This window comes from Colias philodice, chromosome 22, assembly GCF_061535455.1.
Source record: "Colias philodice isolate Cphi_HAF_F1 chromosome 22, ilColPhil1 Martin Lab GWU primary, whole genome shotgun sequence".
Lineage (NCBI taxonomy): Eukaryota > Metazoa > Arthropoda > Insecta > Lepidoptera > Pieridae > Colias > Colias philodice.
The window spans coordinates 1,404,216-1,418,801 of record NC_143107.1 but is presented as its reverse complement, the minus strand read 5'-3'; the positions used below and the strand labels follow the sequence as shown (position 1 = coordinate 1,418,801).

Sequence of the window (14,586 nt, the reverse complement as noted above, 5' to 3'; positions counted from 1 at the left end):
TTGGATTTGTGATTATCGTTTTTCGTAGAAAATGTTTAGATATAAGCTTCTTGATTTAATCAGTAAAACGCGAATTTTTTTTACGCTAGTCACAAATGTGCCAACCATAAAGCGTTAACACACACATTTGCAGTCTCTACAGTGTGACTGTCAAAACGATAATTTTGTATGGAGTGTCCGGGGAGTGGCAATGCATTAAAACTAATAAATAATAAAATTCTTTATTGACATAATTACACAGGTCAAAATAATGAATCCTTCGACTCCCGAACTAGTTTAAAACTGTGTCTCAGGAGCCAGATATTATCATATTACTAGCTCTCCGCTCGCGGCTTCGTCCGCGCAATCAAACAAAAACCTAGTTCCCATTCCTGTGGGATTTCCGAAATAAAAAGCCCGGAATAAATTTGTTATGTAGGAAGCTGAAGAATATAGGCCTTATTCTTCAGAATCTTACATAGCAAATTTCATTGAAATCAGTTCAGTAGTATTTGCATGAAAGAAAAACAAACATCTATCCATCCATCCAACTATCCTCATAAACTTTCGCATTTATAATACATTAGTAAGAATATTACCGTACAATATAACATTAGTAAAAATTTAACAGTTTATTATAATATTACTAAAAATTGTCTGTCTGTAAAGTTGGTTTACTGACGATAGTTGAACGTGACAACGTCCCATTGTGCATCTTTGTCGCTCGTTCCGCGCTCTCGCTTGCACTTCAAGCCTTACATGGAACGCCTCAGAGCGAGGTAACGCCGCATGACTCATGTTTTTTCGTGCGTGCCGGCTCTATCGAAGTATAAGACGTTGTCACGTCAAAAATATAACCGTATATTAAAAATACTAGCTGCTCCCTACCCCCGTGGCTCCACTCCTGTTGGTCGTAGCGTGATAATATATAGCCTATAACCTTCCTTGATAAATGGGCTATCTAACACCCAAAGAATTTTTCAAATCGGACCCGTAGTTCCCGAGATTAGCGCGTTCAAACAAACAAACAAACAAACTCTTCAGCTTTATAATATTAGTATAGATTAACTAATATTATATAATATATAAATAGATTAACAAACATTCTATCCGAAGTTCATCTCATACTCACGTTAACCTTGTTGAGTGCGACATGCGGTTTGCCGTACATCGCGTTACTGAGATCTGCCGTCGCGGCGCCCGCTGATTTCGTCGCCGTGCCCGTGTACGGACCGCCTGCAAATGCAGTAATTTTTGTTATTTGTGTATTTTATTTCTTTACGAATAATTTGTTTTTATACCGAGGCAGTTTTCATCTTTAATTTTTGTCTATTTCGTTGTTGGTTGTTGTTGAATAAAAGGCAATTAGAAGAATAACATATATTTATAATAAATATATGATTTTTACATTGTTAATTTATAGACGTGAGTACAGAGCTAAATTGGATAGCGACTGGCTGCTGTATACCATATTTAGATTCGCAGATCGGTTTAGAATCCTAATATGGTTACACAAATATCGCTGACATAGGTATACAATATATTGGTAGGCACAAATTAATTCGTTAAAATTATTAAACAATCTATGCACTGTAGCGTTTTTATTGCTCTGAATTGATAATAATGTGTAAACATATAAAATTTACTTAAACAAATTCGTATTAAAAAACTATGGGCGCTAATTTAATAGATAATCGAATTAATCTGCTAATAAACTATACTGTGTTTTTTCCTTTATGTATAGTTATATTGAAGAGTTAAATAAATAACATGCAATTTCTTATGAGAATATTTAACATCTTGCCGGAACACAGGTTAAATCGTGCAAAACTTAAAATATTCCAATATTCCATGGAACTTTGTACTCTGTCTTTCCAAAAATAACACAAGACATATCAATACAATAAACTCAAACATTCATTTATTCAATTAGACTACTATTTAGTAGCACTTTCGAATCTTCATTACATAAGTATTTTTAACATTTACCACCGATTCGGAAAGCAGTATCTATGGAGAAGAATCGGCAAGAAACTCCATAGTTGCTCTTTTAAAATCGTGTCAATATTACATAATATGTAACTTATATCTAACTACGTAATACATATATCATAATATGTCAAAGAAATGTATTTTTTTTTATGTCAGAGCAAGCAAAGGAGCAGATGGGCCACCTGATGTTAAGTGGTCACCACCGCCCATAAACACTTGTAACATATTAAAAAAAAAAATTAATCATTTATTATTTAAAAATATTACATACCAGGCTTATAAGTATCTTGCGCGTCATAAGGCGGTTGCTGTTGCTGCGAATAAGCAGATACTTTCCCACCGCCTGACACACCCACACCGCCTACACTTGAACCACCGCCGTACTAGAAAATAAACTATAATTAACATTGGAATAATAATTTAATATTATTATAAAACTATAATATTGTCATCTAAAAACAAAGTGAAGGGTTTGAGTCCCGCCTCGTGATCGAATTTTTTCTATCACTACATAGTATAAAACAAAGTCGCTTTCTCTGTCCCTATGTACCTTTGTATGCTTTAATCTTCAAATTTACGCAACAGATTTTGATGCGGTTTTTTTTTAATAGATAGAGTGATTCAAGAGGAAGGTTTTAGTATATAATTTATTAGGTTTTAGCCAAAGCGGGCGAAGCCGCGAGCGGTAAGCTAGTTCTTTATAAATTTATATATTATAAAGCATTTAAATGCCATACAACCAAAAATATCAAATTCATTTTAAAACCTTCAAGCCATTCAACATATTTATGTAAAATTTGCAAGTATTGTAGGTTAGATAATAACAGATCATAGAATAAATAGATCTTTTTCAGTAAAATATTTACCGTTGGATAGACACCATACTGGTACGTCGTTGGCGGCGGTTGGTAGAAGTACGCATAGCCGGGCGGTAATGCCGCAGGAACCTGCGAAAATACGTTGTTTCATGCGTAAATTTCAATTGAAATAATGCTTATACTAATTGCTACTGATTTATTGGTTTAGTTTAGATTATGAAATAAACACTACTCAGTTCCTTGAAGAGAATTAACATACAATTATTTATTTATTTATTGCACACACAAAGGAAATAGAGACACATAAAGTAAGGTATAGAGGCAGTAAGAGAGTAAGGCATAAGGTAAGAGGAAAACAAAGTGTACAAACGGTGGCCTTATCGCTAGGTAGCGATCTCTTACAGGTAAGTAATATGTAAGGAGAGACGTTAAAAGGAGGTGGGTGAGCAAAAAAATAAGGCGTTAGGGAGAAAGAAAGAATAATTATAAATATTCAATGTATATAATATATATCACATACAAAAAATACATAGAAGTATATAATAAGAGAAAATATAATTATAAATATTAAATAAATATAACATATAGAACAAGTATATAGTAGTAGGTATATAACAAAGAAGAAAATAAGATAACAGTAAGGAAATAGAGGAAGATTATATGTTTACTAGCTGGATCCTGCGTTTTCACACGCATTATATGCAGATAAAAATCTCTGTACTTAATTTCATGCAGATCCATTCAGCTGTTTTTGCGTGTAAGAGTAACAAATATCCCATACACCGCCGCGTTTATAATATCACTAGGTATTTGCCCTTCATAAGATTCCGTTAACAAATCTCACCACACACGTTGCATTTTCTTTATATTCAACCTTATTAACTTGACAAAACATATAAATAAACAAAAACTCACTTGTTGTGGTGAAGCAGCGTCTGTCCGTGGGAACCGCTCCGCCGCTCCCAAACCAAAAGTACCACCGTCCCGACCGCCGTAACCAACTTCGTAGTATCCACCCTGGAGAGATAATTTAACATTAATAAACGTATAATGAGTTTTCTAGTAGTTTAGACTAGTAGTCGTTACTGTTATTACATTAAAATAATATGTAGAGACACACTGAAATTTTATTTGGCAAAATATAATTATTAAGTTACTAGCGGTCCGCCCCGGCTTCGCCCGTGGTACATGTTTACGTTTTCTCTACATAAGAACCATCCTCGTACTTTAAGGAATATAATAAAAAAAGAATTATCGAAATCGGTTCAGCCGTTCTCGAGTTATGCGCTTACCAACACATTTTGCGATTCATTTTTATATATAAGATAACTCCACAATACATTATGAAACGTTTGTAAACTACGTAGCAAAAATAGCATAGAAATTAAAATCAATATATTCATATGTGAGCAGAATTCTTTTCGAACTGTTGTATACTAATACGCGTATTTTTGCTAAGACAACAGCAAACGCGCTATCCACTACGACCTATGCTGCGTAGCCTAGACGCCGTATCGGCTACAAGCTAACACCAACGCTACGCCGTGTAGCAAACACGCCCTATCGGCTACGAGTTAACACAAACGCTACGCCGTGTAGCAAACACGCCCTTTCTCCTACGAGCGCTCTATCCACAACGCAATCAGTTACATATTACACATGTACACCGCCCAGCAGTGCTACGCCGCGTAGCCAACACGCCGTATCTGCTACGATCTTATTTTTACATTGAATTTACATGAATGCAGCGCTACGTCACGCTGTATCGGCTACATGTTCCGATACGCCGTGCGGTATCGGCTACAGACAATACTCGACAATGCTACGCCGCGTAGCCAACACGCTATCGGCTACGAGCACTCACCATATGATGCGGTAGCGTGCCTCGCATCAGCTGCTCGTCGTAGTACGTGCCGCCGCCGTAGAGCGCGCCGCCCGCGTAGCCGGCCGCACCGCCCGCTGTGCCCGCGGTCGTGTTGCCCGTCGTCGATGATACGCCGCTGTTTACTGCGCCGCTTACTGGAATAATACCACAATATATACGTGTAGTAGGAAAAAAAAGACGGGTTGCACTCCAGGAGTGCCGGTAGAAGTGAAAACTTGATTATTAACGTTGAGCATGTTTGATATTTTGGTATCCGTCTTACGCTTTTTCGATCAGGTCACGTGTTTAAGATTTTATACCCATTACAGAAAAAGTGCTCAACGCCGCTAAGGAAGTTTTCACTTCAAAAATAACGGGCTAAAAAATGGCGACAAAAAGAAAAGTGGCATGCTATAGGACAGGCCTACGTCCAGCATTGGACGGAAAAAGGGCTTAAAAAAAAAAGAAAAAGAATTGGATTATAATTTCAAACAATATGTTGATTTCCGCAATTTTTTTAACGATTCTATGAAACAATAGCATCATTTATCAAAAATACATAGAAATAACATAATATAATTACCGGTGGTTGTGACAACTTTAGCTGTGGACGTTTGTTGTGTCGTCGACGCACTCGTTAAACTATTGCTCGACGCTACTGAATTGTCATACTGAAAATAATTCACAAACAGTTAAATCTTGCATGTAAGTTTCTGTCCTTTGAAATTGAAATCGTTAAATCTTGCATGTAAGTTTCTGTCCTTTGAAATTTCAATCACAGTGACATTAAAACTGTTAAAAAAATTTAAAATAAATGAAATATTATTTCATACGAAGACCGTCACTGGACGTATGAATAAATAGAATTATCAATAAAAACTGTTACTTTTACTTAATTTATAAAAGTTCTTGTTATATCACTACATAATATAAAGCATAGTCGCTTTCCCTTTGTATGCTTAAATCTTAAAAAAACACAACGAGTTTTACGCGATTTTTTTTAATACATAGAGGGAATTTTCTACCAAGCCATCGATATCGGTATCGGTATCGCTGATTTTTTACTATAAATATCCTATCGGCAAAATCATGTATCGTCACATCACTAGTTTTCACTATGAAAAATTTACTCAATTATCTAATATTTCAATATATTAACCTGTGGTTGGTCCTTATGTTTGGCTGGTAATTGTGAGGGTTGGTATGAGGCGTAGGGCGCTGCTGTGTATAGCGCTCCGCCGCCGTATACGCCCGCCGATGACGACGTTTGCTAGTACAAACAAACAAATTTATTTATTTATTCTTTATTGTACATACACACCAGGGCAAACAAGCTTAGACCATAATTTTATACAATAATAACACACGGGCACATATGCACGAAAAGGCGGCCTTATTGCTCAAGAACAAAATAGGTTTAGAAAAGCAAAGCATTTAAAACTTCTTTAATTGATTGTTTATGGTTTGAATAATATGATACACATGAAAGCTGGCTTCGATTACACCGATAAAGATTAACGAAATGAAAAATCGGACAAATCGTAGAAAAATAATTTCTTATTTGTCCGTTAATGAAATCGATCAGTGAAACACACATGAAATCAATTTAATTTGAGCACAATGCACATACATATTTAAATTCTGAAATTGTCAAAAAAAAGCTGATAAAAGTGAAACCATAAAAAATTAAGGCAAGAATACCTTAATTCACATTTAAATGACTACTACACATTTACAAATTTTCTAGTTCAACTTTAAGGGCCGATTTTTCAATGCTTGAATAAAACTTATTCGTCGAATAATGTATAAAACTACCATTTTAAAAACGTATTCTAATTGCCCGTATTTGACAGTTTACGTGACATTTTAATATGATCGTGTAATACTTTATTGGACGGATAAGTTTTATCCAAGAATTGAAAAATCGGCCCTTAGTTAACTACAGGAAAATGTGTGACCCTTGTAAATCCATCCAATCGTTACCAATTGAACAGATCGGCTGAAGTCACGACATTGTCGCACGACATTTACACACACACGACACGATATCGTGCTGCTCTAGCGTCGTGCATTATAATCTAGCTTGATGTCGCGTATAACAAACAAATGGAAATTTGAAGTGGTTTTTTGTGAGCGGCTATGAAAATTGTAACCGTCACAAAAAAAAATTGATATAAAATTGTTTTCCCATAATTACTAGATACACAATCATTAAAAAATAGAACATAAAAAGTGTGTTTGTAAAATTATAGGCGCTAAGAACGCGTTCTATCGGACAAAGTCATAAAGCAAAAACAAGCAAAAATAATTATAATCAAAATATAAAACACTAGCTTTCCACCCGCAGCTTCGCCTGCGCAGTCAAAGAAAAACCCGCATAGTTCCCGTTCTCGTGGGATTTCCGGGATAAAACTTATCCTATTTCCCGGGATAAAAAGTAGCCTATGTCCTTTCTCGGGTATCAAAATATCTCTATACCAAATTTCATGCAAATTGGTTCAGTAGTTAAGGCGTGATTGAGTAACAGACAGACAGACAGCGTTACTTTCGCATTTATAATATTAGTATGGATTACAACCCACCTGATAAGAATTAATAATAGGCTGGTACGTAGTAAGTGTGACGGTAGATGGGTACGCTGTGCTCACAGCGCCCGCGCCCGCTAACGAGCCCGAACTTGAGTTCGCCTGCAAGAGTGGATGCTGCATTAGTATTGTGTTATTAATTTTGCATTTAGATTTGCTCATAAGGGTGTTTTTCCACCAGGAGTATGTGTAGCGAGGAATGTGTTGCACATTATTGGTGGAAAAGCAGCCTTCGATTGGTCCTGAAAGAGTGTGTGGGGCATTAACGCGTGCGTGTTGAAAGGGCATAACGAGTGCTCGTAAAATTGGCTTGAGTGTATTAATACGATTCGTTTCGTAATATTTGTATTGTGCAATAATATATGTACAACAATTCAAGATGAATTGGACATGTCCTGCTCATGTGAATGAAACACTATCAGATTATAGAACAATTTTAAACTAAATTGTATGAAAGTTGGATGGTTTAATTTTCCAACAATAGTGATACAGAAAAATTACAAGGAAAAAATTAACATTGAGCGAAATTACAATATTGAGTTTTTAATTAAATACATTACACGCATATCATATTTATTACTCTGTGAATAATTTTAAGTAATTTAATTTCAAGACACAGGTTAAAAACAAACAAAAAAAACTATCATAATATATTAATAAAAACTACTTTGAAAAACTCTTTCGGTGTTAGATAGCCCGTCTATCGAGGAAGGCTATAGGCTATATATCATCACGCTAAGACCAATAGGAGCGGTGCAATGCGCGTGAAACTGGCTGAGCACAGCTATTATAATATACTCAAACTCAAACATTTATTTATTCAATTAGACTTGTTTTAGAAGCACTTTCGAATCCACATTATATTTTTAACAATTACCACCGATTCGGAAAACAGTATCTATGGAGAAGAACAGAGCCCCTAGACAAGTGGCTTTCTATTAACGTAAAGTTTAATAGAAAAGATTATGAATGTATCAATCTAATAGGAAGCCACTTGTCTAGGGGGGCAGGCAAGAAACTGCATAGTTGCTCTTTTAACCTATCACGCGTCTGGCGCACAGCCGGCACCGATCCCGATAGTGTCAAGGGAGTTCACTAAATCTAGCTTTTTTATGACTACCGAGTTTGAAAATTTTATTTACCCTATTGTTCTATAATTATATGCCATGTATGATATATTTTTGGAAAGAAGAAGAAACTAGTTATAGCATAAAAATGTAATCATGACGATATATTTTTTCTATATAATTATAGAAATTGATTTAATTTTGTTTTAATTTTAATTGCTTACATACTAACACTTACATGATAATTCTGAGTTATCAAATGATCATATTCACGTTTTCATATCACTACACGATTGCCAAATACATTCACTTATGTTTTCACACATTTAACACAACGTATTTCACTATAAATAATAACAAATCTCCATTATTCACAAACAAGAAAAAAAGTGCCATTTTGCGTCTTCCGCACTGAAAAGTTGAGACACTTTTTCACTGAGTATTCTTCAAATATCCCTAAAACCAATATCATAAACGTATTCTACGTACAATTTCCAGTAATATACGTCTCAATTATCACTCATCTAATTATTCCTCTCGGCATAATTCACAATCCAAATATTCGTTGAACAAGACAAATGTCACAAACTATGGCCGATGACGCAACTCAATCAATGATTCACTTTTTTTTTTTATTTTGTGGTTTTGGTCTCTATTGCCTGTCTCGGAGTCGTGTCGATTCGAATTATAAATGTTTAAGGCATAGAGAAATATTTTTTATACTGGAAACATTCACTTGTAAGTCTCTACTGATGACCTTCAATGTCACGGGCCGCGTTAGGCACAGAGTTTGTGCGCAGGACGCTACAGTACAATTTGCGTTACGACACAAATATTGTGCGTAGAACGTGTCACGGGTTAAAATCATGTCAATACACATACTTGTGGCGCATAGAGCGGCGACCCGTACAAGGGCGGATGGTGCGACACGCCGCTCGCGTACACTCCGCCCGCACTCGCCCCCGCTCCACTCGCCGCGCCCGTCGGCTGGGGCTGACATATTTATATTATTATTAGTTATTATACTTATGACACAGGACACTCCGTACAAAATTATCGTTTTCTACGAAAAACGATAATCACAAATTCAAAATAATAAAATTACTTTAAGGGCCGATTTTTCAATGCTTGGATAAAACTTATCCGTCCAATAAAGTATTACACGAAAATATTAAAATGTCACGTAAACTGTCAAATCCGGGCAATTAGAATACGGTTTTAAAATAGTAGTTTTATACATTATTCGATGAATAAGTTTTATTCAAGCATTGAAAAATCGGCCCTAAATCAATTTGATTAATGTTGTCAATCTCCGTTGCGTATCGTCCTTGCAGAAAAATGTGGACCATTTTTAGCCTGATCGTGCGGGGTGAGGTAAGTGTTTAATTTTGGCGGGAGGCGGAGTGTCCGTTCTGTAGCGTTTAGCTACTATTATGTATTCTGTGGTATTAGTATAGAGGTATAGATAGTATAGACACCCCACCTTGGTCCTGTGGTTGTGGTGCGCATAGTGCTGGTGGTGGTGCTGCATCGCCGACTGAGCGCCAGAGCCCGCTTCCGTTACTGACGCCGCTTTCAGTGACGCCGATAGTTTGTCTATTGCTGTGAAAATGTTTATTTATTTAATAAACAAAATAAAAATTGGTTGTTTGTAAAGTAGGTTTACGATCGAGATGTTTACGTGATAACGTCTTATTGGTGGCAGCGCTCGAGATGAGACGGGAGATCGGTCCGTCTCTCTCTCGTTATACCTGCGATCGCGCTCGTGAGGTTTTGGTGTGACACAAGTTTCTGAACATGTCACCCGACTAAAACGATTTTAAAAACGTTATCACGTTAAAAAATGTGTGCGTGTACACACGTAAGAAGTGAAACTTCTTTATGACCTTATTTTTTCAAAAAATAATTTACTATATGTAACTTTACAGAAATACGGAAATACGTCGGATCACGCGTGGTAGGGATAAGAAAAAGATGGCGCGTAACGGAAAAATGTCACGCGTAACGAAAAAATGTTACACTAAATTTTTTTCCAACCCCGGTAAAGAAGTTTCACTTCAAAATAATATTTTATGAGAAGTAAGATTAATAAAGTACAACTTGTGACTTTTAGTGATTTTGCTGATCAAGCAGGCCGATTTAGTTTTAAGTGAAGTATTATTTGGAATAAAGGCAATGTTTAAACGACAAACTTGAAGTTCAACAACAACTTTGAAGTAACTTTTATAACTCAAACAAAAATCAAAACTAAAACTCAAGCATTCAATTAGACTTCTTCTAGAAGCACTTTTGAATCGTCATAACATATTTTTAACATTTAACACCGATTCGGAAAGCAGTAATAATTATTATACACAAGTAACCATCGATAAGCAATAACTTTTAGGGCCGATTTTTCAATGCTTGCTTAAAACTTATCCATCCAATAAAGTATTACACGATAATATTAAAATGTCACGTAAACTGTCAAATACGGGCAATTAGAATACGTTTTTAAAATAGTAGTTTTATACTTAATCTACGAATAAGTTTTAACCAAGGATTGAAAAATCAGCCCTTAAATGGTAGTTTAATACATTATTCGACGAATAATTTTTATCAATGATTGAAAAATCAGCCCATAAAATAACTTACAGGTCGCATTAGATACAGCCGGCTCTGACGAAACAGGTTGACTCGTCGCAGTCGACTCCACCGCGTTGAGACTCTCATTTAACTGTTAATTACAGACAAAACACATTAATTTAAATATTTAAATAATACAAGGTATTTATAAGTCATTATTAGTATTATTAGGTGACATGTCTGCTTGTCTTTTTTTTACAAAATTATATTTTTATACCCTATTTAAAAAAAATTGCTAACTACCAACTACATTCTACAATATTAATATTTTTTTTAAGTTTCAATGTGTAGGGGTAAAACTACAATTTACCATAGTGTTAGCATTAGGGTAGGTGGCCGTAGGCGCCTCTGATGTAGTTTCGTGACTCGTCGACACTACTTGAGGCTCGGCCTGTGGCGTTACTTGCTGCAAATTACAGTTTCATTTTAAACTAAATAAAAAGACTATTTTATTTACATAATTATTTATTGCTATTTAAAAATCAAAGATTTTAACGAAATTTGGGCCAAAACTATCCTTAATTACTAAGAAGATTAGTATTATTTAGTAGAATTAACGAAATTTTCAACCAACCACACAATTACAAAAAAAGCACTTAGATCTTGATGATTTTGTTGGTGCGTGGGTACACGTGCGGCTCCTAACTATACAAAACCAACCTTATCTTCATACACATAGAGCATACATCTCATCGCCGTCGCCTGCACTACAGGCTACGCATGTTTCTGATGAAGATGAACTCTATTCCCAATAGGTTAAGGTATATAACTCACTGCCGTCGCCTGTACTACGGGCTGCGCGTGCTGCTAGTGCGGCTTCTAACATTACAAAACGAACTCTATTCCTATCAGCCTAAGGTATATAACTCACCGGTGTTGCCTGCAGCTGCTATGAGCGAGCAGAGCGGGCGCGGGGGCGCGGACGACTTCTAACATTACAAAACGAACCCTATTCCGATACATATAAGGTACACAACTCACCGGCGTTGCCTGTACAGTGGGCTGCGCATGTTGCTGATGTTGCTGATGCTGCTGGTGTGCAGGCACTGCGGGGGCTGCGGGGGCGGGGGCGGTGGTTGCGGGGGGCGTGTCTAACGCGTCGGGCTCTAGTGCTCCAAACTGCACGTCTAGAAACACGCCACCGCCTGTTTCACCGCCGCCTGGCATTTCTACAGCTGACGACGGTATCTGCAAGATAGAATAGATTATATAGAATACGCAAGGGTCATTGAACTTTATATAGCTTTTGGAATAATGCCACAAAAATAACATTGTTTATCTTAAATAAAATAGTAAAGCCTTGCTAAATAATTTTAATATTTTTCTGTTTTACAAACTTACTATAGGTGACACTTTAATAACTAAGCTAACAAGGTTCTTGATCATGGTTGATTGGAATTAAAAAATGTAGAAAACATGAATTCTGTTTAGGTACACCTCGATAGAATTCAAGTTTCAAAATTCGAGCAAGCAAAACATAATTCATAATCTTATTAAACTTTTTTTTGTCGCATCATAAAATAACAAAATACTTATAGCAATGAAAAACAACATCTATACATAATATTATAAAGCTGAGGAGTTTGTTTAAATGCGCTAATCTCAGGAACTACAGGTCCGATTTGAAAAATTCTTCCCGTGTTAGATAGCCCATTTATCGAGAAAGGGTATAATATCATCACGCTAAGACCAACAGGAGCGGAGCACTGCGGGTAAAACCGCAGCTAGTTTAAATATAAATAAATAAGAGCATAAACAATAATACCTTGGAAGGCGGCGGCACCCTGGCGCGTTGCGTCTTCCTCTGCGTAGCCATGTCCGTAGAACCGTACACGCCGTAGTTACTTGCGTACACACCTAATTATACATAACATGATAAAATATGCTACTACAAAATGAATTCAAGAATTTTAACACAGCTTTGCAAGTAGCAAATTTAATTTGCGTGGCCATGTCCGTAGAATATTCAGACTAACAAAAATACGCTACTACAAAATGAATTCAAGAACTTTAAAGTGAAAACTTCTTTGCGGCTAATGAATTCAAGAACTTTAAAGTGAAAAGCGGCGTTGAGCACTTTTTCTGTAATGGGTATAAAATCTTAAACTCGCGTCAGGACACGTGACCTGATCGAAAAAGCGTAAGATGGATAGATATCAAACATGCTCAACGTTAATAATCAAGTTTTAACTTCTGCCGGCACTCCCGGAGTGCAACCCAACAGCTTTGCAAGTAGCAAATTTAATTATTACGTATGCTGTCGATTAATATTTAGTATAGAAAAAAATAAAAACACTCGAAACAATTGTCTTTTAGTTTAAATTAAACTCTAATTTAGGCATAGCTGTAACATTTTACCTTTATAATTGACGGTCAGATATTTTTTTTGCAATAATTTAATCTACCACACATTCGTCTCTAATAAAATACAAAACAATAATAATACATACTATTGTCATGCCTCTGCACTTGGTGCGTCAGCTGCGATAGATACTGCGATTGCGCCGCGCTCAAAGTACCCGACATACCCATTGGCTGAAATTACAAATTAAAAATGTATTTTATAAGTAAGCGTATTTTTCAATGAGAAAGACAGATAATATAAATTCAAAATTGGACAAGAAAACTTTGTATTACTAAAAATTAGCAAGTAGAAACAACTATTTTTTTGGTATTTACTAGATTTCTGTTTGTTTACCGAGTGCGTCTAAAGCTTTAGAAATTATACTAGAGCCTTCCACGAGAACCAAGCTGCCCAGTTTATTTCAAACAATTACCCATATATAGACAGACGCAGTTAAGGACTTTTATACATGTATTATCCACTAAGACATTGTTGATAAGCCATAAAAAAGATAGTTCACAAAAATAGCCAATTTTTCTACAATATCTTTATGCTTTAAACAAAAAAAATGTCAACTAAAATTAAACATAATATAATTAAAATTTGTATAGGAAAAGATGTCTACCTGGTGATGATGATAATTGTCTGCCGGTTCAGCGTTGGCTGGTGGCGTTGGTACCACACCACCTGACGCCGACACCGATACCATTTGTTGCTGCAAATATCAATTAGTTATAAAATAATATAAAATAAAAATATATGCGTGTACTAGTGTACACACGTAAGAAGTGAAACTTCTTGATGACCTTATTTTTCAAAAAATAATTTACTATATGCAAATTTACAGAAATACGTCGAATCACGCGTGGTAGGGATAAGAAAAAGATGGCGCGTAACGGAAAAATGTCACGCGTAACGAAAAAATGTTACACTAAATTTTTTTCCAACCCCGATAAAGAAGTTTCACTTCAAAATAAAAATCGTTTATTTGTTTCATAACACAGTGTACAATAGGCTTTGAATACAATAAAAAGAAATAGCATAATTTTGCAGCTACTTATATCCTATATTATTATAATTGTAGGTTGTTTTATAAAATTAAACAATAAAAATAATTATTGAGTGAAATTATATTACAATATTTGTAGGAGCTATATCGTTTTAGTTATATGTAAGGATAGGAAAAGACCGTAATTTCGAATGTATAATATTTCAGTAATAATACACTATACAACACTAGGACTAAGTTATGGCACTAGGAATTAGCAGTAAATGTCACATTTATCTTTATTTAAGATATTTATTAAAAAAA

General features: G+C 35.5%; 1 protein-coding gene across 6 annotated transcripts in view; it reads right to left on the bottom strand.

The window, feature by feature from the left end:
* The window catches only part of lig (ubiquitin-associated protein-like lingerer), a 41,480-nt gene that overhangs the window by 9,898 nt on the left and 16,996 nt on the right, over positions 1 to 14,586 (bottom strand). For 5 of the 6 annotated variants that reach the window (XM_089709473.1, XM_089709478.1, XM_089709476.1 and 2 more), the window contains exons 10-25: positions 13,900 to 13,989; positions 13,381 to 13,465; positions 12,696 to 12,787; positions 11,912 to 12,118; positions 11,241 to 11,336; positions 10,940 to 11,021; positions 9,789 to 9,907; positions 9,188 to 9,298; positions 7,236 to 7,340; positions 5,813 to 5,923; positions 5,237 to 5,324; positions 4,654 to 4,808; positions 3,705 to 3,806; positions 2,838 to 2,918; positions 2,243 to 2,354; positions 1,112 to 1,215 (exon numbers count right to left, since the gene is read on the bottom strand). In XM_089709473.1, coding sequence (XP_089565599.1) covers positions 1,112 to 1,215; positions 2,243 to 2,354; positions 2,838 to 2,918; positions 3,705 to 3,806; positions 4,654 to 4,808; positions 5,237 to 5,324; positions 5,813 to 5,923; positions 7,236 to 7,340; positions 9,188 to 9,298; positions 9,789 to 9,907; positions 10,940 to 11,021; positions 11,241 to 11,336; positions 11,912 to 12,118; positions 12,696 to 12,787; positions 13,381 to 13,465; positions 13,900 to 13,989 — 1,740 coding nt within the window. The remainder of the gene's footprint in view (positions 1 to 1,111; positions 1,216 to 2,242; positions 2,355 to 2,837; positions 2,919 to 3,704; positions 3,807 to 4,653; positions 4,809 to 5,236; positions 5,325 to 5,812; positions 5,924 to 7,235; positions 7,341 to 9,187; positions 9,299 to 9,788; positions 9,908 to 10,939; positions 11,022 to 11,240; positions 11,337 to 11,911; positions 12,119 to 12,695; positions 12,788 to 13,380; positions 13,466 to 13,899; positions 13,990 to 14,586) is intronic. The other variant, XM_089709479.1, reaches the window with a different exon arrangement.